This window comes from Oncorhynchus kisutch, linkage group LG6 (assembly GCF_002021735.2).
Source record: "Oncorhynchus kisutch isolate 150728-3 linkage group LG6, Okis_V2, whole genome shotgun sequence".
Classification (NCBI taxonomy): domain Eukaryota; kingdom Metazoa; phylum Chordata; class Actinopteri; order Salmoniformes; family Salmonidae; genus Oncorhynchus; species Oncorhynchus kisutch.
In genome coordinates, this window is record NC_034179.2 from 53,514,099 (window position 1) to 53,527,581 (window position 13,483).

General features: G+C 41.4%; 1 protein-coding gene across 3 annotated transcripts in view; it reads right to left on the reverse strand.

Moving 5' to 3' along the window:
* Positions 1–13,483, reverse strand: part of LOC109892980 (glucocorticoid receptor) — an 89,061-nt gene that overhangs the window by 4,623 nt on the left and 70,955 nt on the right. For all 3 annotated transcript variants that reach the window (XM_020485920.2, XM_020485921.2, XM_020485922.2), the window contains 5 exons: positions 8,674–8,790; positions 6,892–7,170; positions 5,586–5,730; positions 3,622–3,752; positions 410–567 (listed from right to left, as the gene is read on the reverse strand). In XM_020485920.2, the coding sequence (XP_020341509.1) occupies positions 410–567; positions 3,622–3,752; positions 5,586–5,730; positions 6,892–7,170; positions 8,674–8,790 (830 nt within the window). The remainder of the gene's footprint in view (positions 1–409; positions 568–3,621; positions 3,753–5,585; positions 5,731–6,891; positions 7,171–8,673; positions 8,791–13,483) is intronic.

The window sequence follows — 13,483 nt, forward strand, 5'->3', positions numbered from 1 at the left end:
CTTTGATATTGATAGCATAGCTGGAAAATTAAGCTTGTAATACATTCTAACGGTCTCATCTCGAACTCAAGAGGTTCACAAATACACACACACACACACACACACAAAAACAGTCTTGCTTGCTCTTAATACATATTGGATCTCTAACAGGTATTCAAGTCACACTCTTCCAGACTTGACTCCCTGATATAAGGTACTCCAACCAAGAGGAAACAGGTTGATTTATTGGTAGGCTGATGAGTAGAAGAGGTGATGAGTATGCATGTACGCTCATTCATTGAATTTTCTTTGTGTTTATTAAGCCAGGATAGTCCTGGGTTCCATAACTACCTGGAAAACGTTGGCAAGTGTTACTGAGTGTTGCTGAATGCTGTTGTGTGGCTGTGGGAGCAGGTGGGCTCAAACTCACCTCCTGCATGGAGTCCAGTAACTTAGTGAGTTGGTAGAACCTCTGCCAGTTCTGGCTGGAGTTCTCTTCTCGCTTGACGATGGCCTTCCCCAGCTCCTTGATGTAGGTCATGCGGATCTCATCAAACACAGCCTGGCTCTTCAATCCATCCTTTGGTACTGTGGGGGGGGAACAAGCAAGGGAGGGGTTCAAGCAGACATAACATCTTACTCATCGTGCATGATTTGTTTTAGTAGGCAATGTACGTCAATATAGTCCTCACGTCTCCGTCGTTAAAAAAAGGCATAATAAAGAGTTTTGGATGTCAAGGACACAACCTCACTCAGTCAACCAATATTCACACAATAGAAACTCGGACATTCAGTTAGGTTAGGTTTCAGTTTTTACCCAGAGTCTCCCAGTCTGAAAACTGCTCGTAATCCTGCCACTAACGTCTCGCCACTACAGTATCATACAAACCACCCTCTGTCCCATCACAACCACACTTAGGTATATGGAAAATATGCAAAACCACAGGTAACAATGGGTTTTATGAGGCCCCATTCTTCCCTGATGAGAGCCAGATGAAGGATCTACCCTGGACTGAAGGGTTCTGGGATCTTGGACTTGGGCCCAGGCAAAACTGCACTCAATGGACAGGAGATTATGCAAAACAACACAGGAGGTAAAAAGGTAAAATACTCTCCAATTGTCTTATCAGATGAGAGATACAAACTGGCTTTCCCCTGTATACTTTTCTGGTTTCGATGTAGCTAGTGATGTCTTTTTTCAAACATGAAAGAGAAGGATTTTATGCCTCCAGTCTAGAATAACTGACAAATGACTATTTACAAATGGTGCAACGGATCACAAAACTCACGGTTCGGATCACGGTTTTGAGTCACGGGTCGGATCATTTTTCGGATTAGCCGCCCACCCCCAAAAAGTGAGACAAATATAACTTTGCTTTCCATTTATTACTTAAAGAACACTTAAAGCAAGAAACTTTTCAATGTTTAAATAAAATCTTAAAATAAAATATTCAATGCGCAATTGTTGAATTAAAGACCAATATGAGGCATGATACCTTTGAACAATAGTGAATGAAATCCTTGTTTTCAGAGGTAGGATCATGGACACAGACGTTGCAGTTCCAGTGCTCAATAGGGTTGTAACCGTTTTGAGGGGTTTGAGCACCTGGAGGACCTCCTCTGCCACTTTCACGTCATCATCAGACAAGGTGACGATGTCTTCATTTTTTTTTCCAGTGTGTTGTCTGTCAGTGCAGCGTATACAACTGCCTGCTGCTCAAGATAGCTCTCCAACATGTCATCTTGTTGTGACATCGTGTATGAGCTTGTGGGTTGGTAGCTGTAGCATTTCTTGCTTGGTCTTAACCACATGAGCGGCTGTTGTGCTCCGGTGGAAAAATGAACCACCTTCCTGATCCTCCCAAGGAGGTGGTCCATCTGGTTCACTGAGATTCCCCTTCGGGATGCTAAATTGATCACATGTGCAAAGCAAGCTACCCGTGGCACCAGTCCAGCTTCTATCACTGCACTTACTTGGTTCTTGGCATTATCTGTGGTGGTTGGGATATTGCTATTGGGCCTCTCTAGCTTCCGCTCTGCTCCTGGCAGTACCTGCGCCAGATTTGTGCCTGTGTGACTCTCAAAGGAGGGGGCTGGTCTGTAGCACCGGACTTCGCATCTGCCACTCCTCTGTGATGTAGTGAGCAGTCACAGTCATGTAGCTTTCCGTTGCCCGGGAGGTCCACCCGTCTATAGTGAGGGCAACAGAGGATGCCCTGGATAATTATTTGACCATTTTTATATTTTCCTATTCATAAAGATCTGGCACGATCTTCATACTGAAGTGGGTGCGTGAGGGGATTTCGTAGCATGGCTCAAGCACTTTCACCATATTTTTAAACCTTTTGTTTTCCACAACAGAGTATGGCCTCATGTCTGCAGTGATAAACATCCCAATAGATTTGGTGATGGCTTTAGCCTGGTCTGATTCTGCAGTAAGCAAAGGGCTGCTTAAATGCCGTGGTGAGAAGTTATGTTCTCTTTGGCTGAGTTGGCTCCAGTCACTGACACACCAGGGTGATGACACTTTAAATGTGTGGCCATGCTCGATGTATTTCCATGATCATACGGCTTTGTTGTGGCACAAGGCCTACACACCGTAATGGTGTTGTCCACCCCCTTCTTCCGTCATCATAATTGACAGGGAAGCCAAAATGCTCCCATACATGAGACTTAAATGAAGCGGGAGGCTTTTCCAGTTCTTCAGCTCCTCCGCTAGCCATGTCTGTCACTGCTCTTTTGTCTTCTTTGCTTTTTGCAACGCGAGCTTCCAGGATAGATTCACTGGGATTCAACATTCCCCGTTCACGTGAACAGTACACACAACTTCAGGCTTCAGAGTAAAACACAGCACGCATCTGTCTTTATCTTTTCACTGCAACTCTGCATCGGCAGTAAAACTGTATTTCACACACTTGATAGTTAAACTTTGCAATTGATCCGCGGTTCATGGATCAACTACGGTCTGTTACACCACTACTATTTACAATACTAACAGGAGAGAGGACTGTAGGTCTATAATAGCAAGCAATACGTCTACATCGATCAAAAGTGGTCGCCTGGCGTATTTCTTTTACATTTCTAGTTGGAATTCTGTTGATAACATTATCGATGAGCCAATCAAAATAAAACACTTGAAAACGTGTACATTCTGTCCTGGTTGGAAATAGAATCAAGAAAGATTGCTCACTGGTAAAAAAAAAAAAAAAAGCACAGCTCTGCATGTAAATGTAATTTTCATTTCCTTAGGAAGCAATCAAAACACACTAAGTGTGTGCGCGCTTTCCAAAACCACTCATTTTGAGTAATTTGAAAGGCATAAAATCGTTTTTTTCCCCAGTCAACAATGTTGCAATAAATAGTATCTTCTGCTTAAATATGGTTTTGTAATGGCTTGTCACGCTGGGAGTTTTTTCCCCCCTCCTGAGGCCTCATTTCTACAAAGCTCATTCAAAAGCTTCAGTTTGTCTGGTTTCCCTCCTCTTTTTCTTTTCTCCACTTATTTTTGAACACATCTGAGAAGTCAGGAAAATGTGTTCTGCTTTTCCCCAGCAAACTGCATCGGACGGCCATAATGAATAAGTGTTTTAATCTATGGATACATTTATGTTATTTAAGATTTGAAATGTAAATATGTTATACCTGTGCTGAGCAGTAGCAGGACTTTCATACACAGGTACTCGTCGTAGGACACCTGCAACCTCACAAACTCAGTGGAGATCTTCAGCATCTGCTCACACTGGTCGGTCATATAGGGCAGCTTCATCCTCTCACTGAGACACACACACACACACACACAAAGTGACAGTTATAATCAGACCAACACCCCGTTTCACTCTCTGCAATTCACATAGTGTATAATGACAGTGACAGCTATGCCTATAATACTGCTGAAGATACAGAGTGTTGTGAACCTGGGCTAAGAAATCAGCCCTAATAGAATGGACAGGATTTCCTGACCCAAGTCTACACCCCACTTGGATTGAATCCCATTTTATTGTGTTACAAAGTGGGATTAAAATGGATTTGTCATTTTTTGTCAACGATCTACACAAAATACTCTAATGTTAAAGTGGAAGACCATTTGTACTTAAAAAAAAAATAATTAAATGAAGAATAAAACACTAATAGAACTTGATTAGGTAAGTGTTCACCCCCTGAGTCAATACATGTTAGAAACACCTTTGGCAGACTTCTTGGGGAAAGAGATTTCTCTGCACACCTGTATGGTGCAATTTATTTTCAAAATTCTTCAAGCTGTCAAGTTGTTGGGATTCATGGCAGCAATCTTCTATTCTTATCATAGATTTTCAAGCAGATTTAAGTCAAAACTGTCCACTCAGGAAGATTCACTGTCTTCTCGGTAAGCAACTTCACTCTAGAACTGGCTTTTGTGTTTAATGTTATTATCCTGCTGAAAGGTGAATTCCTTTCCCAGTGTCTGGTGTAAAGCAAACAGAGGCAGGTTTTCCTTTAGAATTTTGCCTGCGCTTAGCTCCATCTGGTTTCTTTTCATCCTGAAAAACTCCCCAGTCTTTGTCAAGCATACCCATACCATGATGCAGCCTTCACCATACTTGAAAATGAGGAGGCAGTTACTCAGTTATGTATTGTGTTTTCCCTAAACATAAGGCTTTGCATTTAGGCCAAAAAGTGTATTCCTTTCACATGTTTTTTGTTTGTTGTTGCAGTATTACTGTAGTGTCTTGTTGTTTGGAATATTTGTATTCTATATATTTGTATTCTTTCCACTCTGTAATTTACGTCATTGATCCATCCTCAGTTTTCTCCCATCACGGCCATTGAACTCTGTAGCTGGTTTAAAAATCACCAATGGCCTCATGGTAACATCCCTCAGCAGTTTCCTTCCTGTCCTGCAGCTTATTTCAGAAAAATGACTGCATCTGATGTGTCTGGATGATTTAATACTTCATCCACAGCAGAAGTATTAACTTAATGACTAAAGACATTATATGTCTGATTTGTTATTATTACCCATCTACCAATTACTAACCTTTTTTATGAGACTTTCGAAAAGCTCCCTGGTCTTTGTAGTTGAATCTGTGCTTGAAATTCAATACTTGACTGAGGGACTTACAGATGGTATATGTATGAGGGAAAGAGGAAGGGGTAGTCATTCAAAAATCATGTCACACAGAGTGTGTCCATATAACTTATGTGATTTGTTAACACAAATGTTTACTTCTTAACTATTTTAGGCTGGCCTAATCATAGGGGGTGAATACTTATGCAACAACTATATTTTAGTTATTGAATTTTTATTCATTTATATTCAGAATTATCTTTTCACTTTGACATGGAGTATTGTGTAGATCAATGGACAAATGTAATATATATATATATATATATATCAATCTAACATTGTAATGCAACAAAAGGTGAAAAAAGTTAAAGGGGATGTAGACTTTTGGTAGACCTATACATTTTTTATTCTAGCAATATAGCTTTCCTTCCCTACCTCCAGAAAGGCTCTGCTTGAACTAGCTATCTATAGAAATCCATCCACCAACCAGGCTACCTTTCTCATCTCCAGAGCCCCCAGCCAGCTTCAGCCCTCCCAGGTGTCTCTGATGCTCTGGACTTACTCATTAATAACCAGGTCAGGGGCGAAGCACAGCATACCCCCGTTACACTGCTGGTAGGAGCGCCAGCCCAGGCCGAATGACATGAGGAACAGCCAGGAGCACTGCAGCAGAGTCATCTGATCATCCAGGTGAAGGTTCCGGAACCCTGCACGAACAGACAACACACAGAGCATTGTTCAGGATTGCAGTGTTGTTAGTGTTGGTCTTTTGAGTAATATAAACTCAGCAAAAAATAATCTACGTCCCTTTTTCAGGACTCTGCCTTTCAAAGATAATTTGTAAAAATCCAAATAACTTCACAGATCTTCATTGTAAAGGGTTAAACACTGTTTCCCATGCTTGTTCAATGAATCATAAACAATTAATGAACATGCACCTGTGGAACGGTCGTTACATGTGGAACGGTCGTTAACAGCTTATAGACGGTAGGCAATTAAGGTCATAGTTACTCTGAAAAACACCAAAAGAAAGATGCCCAGGGTCCCTGCTCATCTGCTTGGACGTGCCTTAGGCACGCTGAAAGGAGGCATGAGGACTGCAGGTGTAGCCAGGGCAATAAATTGCAATGTCCGTACTGTGAGACGCCTAAGACAGCGCTGATCTGATCGTAGTGACACCTCGAGCACTGAGATGCAGTGCCTTAGACCGCTGCGCCACTCAGGAGCCCCATAAAGACTAAGATCGGGCAGTGTAATTCCAATACACTGTATTGCAGCCATGTAGTGACCATGTAGAATGTGCAGCACACACTGATGCGACCAAGTAAAACTTTTACTCGGACAGCCAAGTCAAAGGGTCGCCAAATGTGACTAAATGGTTGCAGTCTGTTAGCCCTGAAAGTGGCCTTTAATTGCAGTTCAATTGTCTCTCACTGTTGACACTTCAAAAGTGGAAGTGTTGAAAGTCTTTTCAGATCATATTTGCTTAACCACTCAGTGGTTAATTTCTCCACAAGTCCTTCCCTTCCATGCTAGCTGGCTGCTGGGCGAGACCAAGGCAGAGTCTTGGTAAATACTTGGGGGCGATTACCAAACCAAGTGCCTTCTTTCTCATAATTAGGGGCTGGGTGTCAACTCAATCCCATGCCATGATCGATAAAATAGAAAATCATGAGATTAATTGAAAATATTATAATTCATTTGAAAGTCACTGGATTGACTTGATTTAGACCTAGTTCATTTCCTGAATTTACCTGAGTTGAAACGGAATGGACCAAGCCTAGCCCATTATGGTTAGTCAAATTAGTGCTACAATGGTCCCTGCTGTCTATGGTCAGTGTTAATGGAGGTGTACCAGGTGGTCTTACCTGGTAGGGACTTGGCCCACTTGACAGCTGAAACGACCTGCTGTCCGCCCAACCTGTTGAGGGTGGTCATAAGGCGGGTGGAGGTGTCGGGGATGGTGCTGTCGTAGCCAGAGTAAATGGCCTCTGGCTCAATGGCTTTAAGCAGGGACAGCATGGTGGGCACCAGCTGGGGCATGGACTTTGGGATCAGGGTGCAGGCCCTTTCATCAGGTGCGGGAGCGTTTGTCTCTGTTGTGGCCTGCTGACCTTTAAATCGGATCAGCTTCTTGTTTTTCCTTGCTGCAAAGACCGAGAAGAGAGAGTGAGAGAATAGAGAGAAGAAAGCGCTAATCAGTCATTTTCTCTGTTAACCCATAACACTCTAAGCCCTGTCTAAGCCAGAGGAGGGTGGTGGGGGGGGGTTCTACTAAGCTATATGAAATTGTTTTAAGAAGGTCATACCAAGGATCATTTAGCGATTTGATATAGAATTTTAAGCCTCCTTGACGTATCCCAAAAAAAATTGATTCAACAATTACTTTTCCCCTTACTGCTATTTGCCCATACAAATGCATTGAATAACAGAATCACTACATGGAACAGATAATCCGTCCCAAAAAATTCAAAAGGAAGTTTGTTCTGAGTGTCTGTCCTATATCTAAGAGATATAAGAAAGATCAGGAAACATTTGTTATTTAAAAAATATAGAAAAAATATTTAACCCCTTATTTTCAGGGGGATTGTTTTATTATGCTAATTTGATTTCCGCGGGCGTGGACATCGACCTTAGAGGGTTATGGCTAGCTATTGTTTCCCACCTAACCCAGGTGGTGACAGTGTATAGACCATACATACCCTATTCATAACAAAAATATGCAGCCTATAAGATGCTTTATCAGCTACAGTTTGTGCATAAAGGTAGGTCATCCACATTGTGTTACGCTTCAAAAGGGTACAGAGTTCAAGGTTTTATTCATTGAAACGAAGAAACGTACTTTCTTGTGTATTTCTATGGGTCTTTAAAAAGAGCAGCACAACACAAAAAAAACTATGTATTTTGGAATTGTTTAAAAACTTTGATCGATTTATCTTTTCTGTTACAATATGTGCTGAATGCCTCCGGTTGAGAGGGTTACCATCAAAAATTATGTATTTTTCCTCCCTCCTTTTTTCATTTCCTCCATAAATGTTTCTATGGCAACTAAGAGCCTTTCTGGTACGTCCCCAGGTTTTGGTTGTCTGCTGATGCACCCGCATACGTCAATGTATTTTTTCCACACACTCTGATTCGTACATCTAAATCATTAACAATTTCATACCCTGCAGCACTGAATTGATGAACATATATAAATAACAAGAAGTGCATCAACGTGAACTATTGTCCATTACCATTTTTTTGTTGAAGTCCACAGTGGCAGAGTAGAGCTAATGTGAGCCTTCTATCGCTCAGGGACATGAGAGGAACTGGGTCTGAGCGAATGATTGTTGTTGATCACTGGCTCTGACCCTTGTTTGAAACACTGGGCCAGAGATGATACATTAGGTTAGCTCATGTCAACATAAACTCTGGGAATCAAGGCCCTCTACTGATTTATGTGAATCCAATACTAAATCCTACCCCTAATCACAACCTCTATAGGGAACAAAACATATAAAGCCCTGCCTTTCAGAGAGAACACATTCTGAAAATGTCCTCTGATTAAACTTTGCTGAATAACTATGCTTGCCATAAAACGGTATATATACACTACACTTCCACTTATATGGGAACAATATGAATGTGAATGTGTTGGTGCCACTTACCTTCCAGGTTCATCCCTGCTTGGAGACACTTGCGGAAGCGGCACGCCGGACAGTTCTTCCTGCGGATCCTGTCTATGATGCAGTCATTCCTCCCGGCACACAGATAGTTGTGTTGTCCTGGCGATGGCAAGAAGGTTGAAGATGATTAGCCCAAGCACTACAGGTTGCCACCACACCAAACACCTGTCTGACTAAACCTGCCGGCCTCATGACATAACAGTCAGCAGCCAACACTTAAGGTGACAGCTCGTTCATTTTCTGTGGTTGACACCCCTCCACGGCCAGCCAAAATAGTAGCCTAAGTTTTTTAAAACAGGGATGAAGAGATTTTCACTTATTCTTTTTATACTCTGCCTATGCTCTGGGTGTAGTGTTTTTAGCTGTTGACCATGTGTCTGAAGTCAGATTAGTAGTTTTAAATGAGTGGGGGTTGATTGTTTGACAGAGCCTGGATAATGTCAGCGGAACATAATCTTTTGCCAGATTAACAAATTCCTTGAGGTCATACTATAATACAGTGCCTTGCGAAAGTATTCGGCCCCCTTGAACTTTGCGACCTTTTGCCACATTTCAGGCTTCAAACATAAAGATATAAAACTGTATTTTTTTGTGAAGAATCAACAACAAGTGGGACACAATCATGAAGTGGAACGACATTTATTGGATATTTCAAACTTTTTTAACAAATCAAAAACTGAAAAATTGGGCGTGCAAAATACTTTCACTAACGTTCACGTTACACACACAGTGTGTAACGTTCACGTTTTTGTCCTGGTGGTAAATCTGTCCATTGACCATTGCTTCTGTGTGTCGCTCTGAATGTGAATCTGTTGAATGACTGGTATGATGTAGTTGTTGAGCGGCTTCACTGCAAGTATATTGTATGTTTCGGATAGTCAATAAATAAAATAATATAAAAAATAAAAATAATAATTTGAAGGGGTGTACACATACTTTTGTATATATAGCGTAAGAGCGTTGAAGAGTGAGGCTCAACTTCTCAGATGTTTTGGTGCCCTGACTACCATGCCGTGAATAGTGTGAAGCGAACCTGTGTACATGCGTAGACACTGTGTGTGACTTTGTGAGAGCGAAGTGTTGAATCTCGCTCTTCTCAATATCTCCGGTGCTGCCCGTGGCAATGTCATTTTGCAGAGTCTACCTTTAAGAAGAGAAATAGGCGGGGTTAAGCCATTTGTGGCTGTGGTAACTAGTGACAACTGCAGCCATGGGAACAGCAGCCATTGCAAACAGCAGTGCAAACAATCCACCCATAAACTAAACAAACGGTGCCAGCTGAATCCCAGAAGCATCCGCTCTCTAATCCCTTCGTCATACTATAGGCTAGTGAAGAGGACTTGGCTGGAGGTGCGAGGCTAGCCCTGTTTGCCAGGCTACCTCCAGTCCTACTAAGAACATGATCAGGATGAATGGAAATAGTGGGAGATGGAAGAGGGACGGGAACTCTTGTTGGAAGCAATTGCCATCCAAACATTACTTGGGTGTCCTGTTAGTAAGAGAGCTGCTGCGAGAATCCCAGGGGTGCGTTTATACACAGTATCATGCCGTCTTACCGTCAGAAAGTATTCACACCCCTCGACTCTGTCCACATTTTGTTGTGTTAAAGCCTGAATTTAAAAAGGATTAAACCCCCATAACGTCAACGTTGAATTATGTTTTTCCAATTTTGTACAATTAATAAAAATGAAAGGCTGAAATGAGTCAATATGTTTTCAACCCCTTTGTTATGGCAAGCCTAAATAACATTTCTTAAGAAGTCACATAAAAGTTATACTTAAACTAAATCTTTAATAGTGAGAGCTTTGCAATAGCGATGGCTGGTCGACGAATAACCGTTTCTGATGATCCGTTGAGAGCGGCGAGACAAAAGTACAACGGTCTTTTATAGCCAAGATTACATTACCTCTTTCAACCTACATGACGAACAACAGATATATAGAATGGGTCACAAGGTTAAGATGTGTATGAAAGATACCTATTATACATAGCAGACAGTATCTGCTGTGTCAACAGTTTTCACTGTATAGAGACCAGTGTCTGGCCCTCCGACTCCAAACTGGAGCCATCTCTCCCTGGTACGGTATAGAACAGGAACATTAACTCATGCTCTGGAATGCTCTTTAGGTTTTATCACCCAAAAGACATGGCAAATCTCCTGTCAGTGTTATCTCCCAGAGGCCCATCCTCAGTAGAACACACACACACACACACACACACACAATAGTTAAGAATACTCTATTATGTTGAATAAAACAACCATGATGCAATTAAAGTATTATAACATAATCTTGCTACCATACCCCACACATACAATTCTCAGTCGAGCAGTGAATTTTAAGCACAGATTAAACCACAAAGACCAGGGAGGTTTTTTAGTGACTAGCAAAGGGAACCTATTGGTAGATGGGTAAAAAAAAGAAAGACATGGAATATCCCTTTGAGCATGGTGTTATTAATTAAGTTATTAATTACACTTTACACGCAGTCACTACAAATATACATACGTCCTTACAAACTAATTTGCCGGAGAGGTAGGAAACCGCTCAGGGATTTCACCATGAGGCCAATGGTGACTAAAGCTGCAATATGTAATATTTTGGGAGAACTGACCAAATTCACATAGAAAGTGAGGTATAGATCTGCCATTTTTATTCAAAGCAAGTCTAAGATGGTTATGGAAAATATATTTCACAGCGGTTAAGATGGTATAGAATAGAGCTAAGCACAGGCAAAATCCTAGAGGAAAAACTGGTTCAGTCTGTTTTCCAACAGACACTGGGAAATAAATGAATCTTCAGCAGGACAATAACCTAAACACGAGGCCAAATATACACTGTAGTTGATTACCAAGATGTCACTGGATGTTCCTGAGAGGCCTAGTTACCATTTTGACCATTGTCTTGAAAATCTATGGCAAGGCTTGACTGTCTAGCAATGATCAACAACCAACTTGACATAGCTTGAAGAACTAAAAAAATAATGCAAATATTGTCAAATCCAGGTGAGCAAAGTTTAGAGACTCACAGCAGTAATCACTGCCAAAGGTGATTCTAACATGTATTGACTCAGGGGTGTGAATACTTACATAAATGTACTTCTGTATATCAATAAATGTGCTAACATTTCTAAAAACATGTTTTTGATTTGTCATTATGGGGTATATATATATATAAAAAAAATCATATTTAATACATTTTCAATTCAGGCTGTAACAACAAAATGTGGAATAAGTCAAGGGATAAGAATACTTTATGAAGGCACTTGTTGGTATGATTGACCTTAAAAATATATATATTGTCACTAATAACACACTTACATCACAAGAAAGGAAAGAAAAACAACCTTATTTTGATGGTTGTTAATTTTTTGTGGAACTGAAAAAAGTAATAATTTAATACAGTTGAAATGTTTACAAATTAGATGCGTGGAAATGAAAACAACTTCTGAAAATGGACACTCGAATTATAGTGATACAGTGTATTCGGAAAGTATTCAGACCTCTCAACTTTTCCCACATTTTTTTACCTGACAACCGTATTCTAAAATAGATGAAATAAAAAATAAAAATCCTCAACCTACACAAAAAAAAACAGGTTTCTAGAAATGTTTTCTAATTTATACAAATAAAAACAGAAATACCTTATTTACATAAGTCTTCAGACCATTTCCTATGAGCCTCGAAATTGAGCTCAGGTCCATCCTGTTTCCATTGATCATCCTTGATGTTTCTACAACTTGGTTTGAGTCCACCTGTGGTAAATTCAATTGATTGGACATGATTTGGAAGGGCACACACCTGTCTATATAAAGTTGACAGTGCATGTCACAGCAAAAACCAAGCCATTTGGTCGAAGGAATTGTCCGTAGAGCACAGAGACTGGATTGTGTCAAGGCACAGATCTGGGGAAGGGTACCAAAGAAATGTCTACAGCATTGAAGGTCCCCAAGAACACAGTGGCCCCCATCATTTTTAAATGGAAGAAGTTTGGAAAGACCAAGACAGTTCCTAGAGCTGCCCGCCTGGCCAAACGGAGCAATCGGGGGAGAAGGGCCTTAGTCAGGGACGTGACCAATAACCCGATAGTCACTCTGACAGCGCTCCAGAGTTTCTCTGGGGAGATGGGAGAACCTTCCAAAAGGACAACTATCTCTGCAGCACTCAACCAAACCAGGCCTTTATGGTAGAGTGGCCAGACAGAAGCCACTCCTCAAAAAAAGGTACATGACAGCCCACTTGGAGTTTTCCAAAAGGCACATAAATGACTCTCAGACCATGAGAAACAAGATTCTCTGGTCTGATGAAACCAAGATTAAACTCTTTGGCCTGAATGCCAAGCGTCACATCTGGAGGAAACCTGGCACCATCCCTACAGTGAAGCATGGTTGTGGCAGCATAATGCCGCGTGGATGTTTTTCAGCGGTAGGGACTGGTAGACCAGTCAGGATTAAGGGAAAGATGAACAGAGCAAAGTACAGAGAGATCCTTGATGAAAACCTACCAGAGAGCGCTCAGGACTGGGGTGAAGGTTCACCTTCCAACAGGACAACGACCTTAAGCACACAGCCAAGACAACACAGGATTGGCTTTGGGACAAGTCTCTGAATGTCCTTGAGTTGCCCAGCTAAAGCCAGGACTTGAACCCCTTCTAACATGGAGAGGTCTGGAGAGACCTGAAAATAGCTGTGCAGCAACGCTCCCCATCCAATCTGAGAGAGCTTGAGAGGATCTGCAGAGAAGAATGGGAGAAACTCCACAAATGCAGGTGTGCCAAGCTTTTGGTATCATACC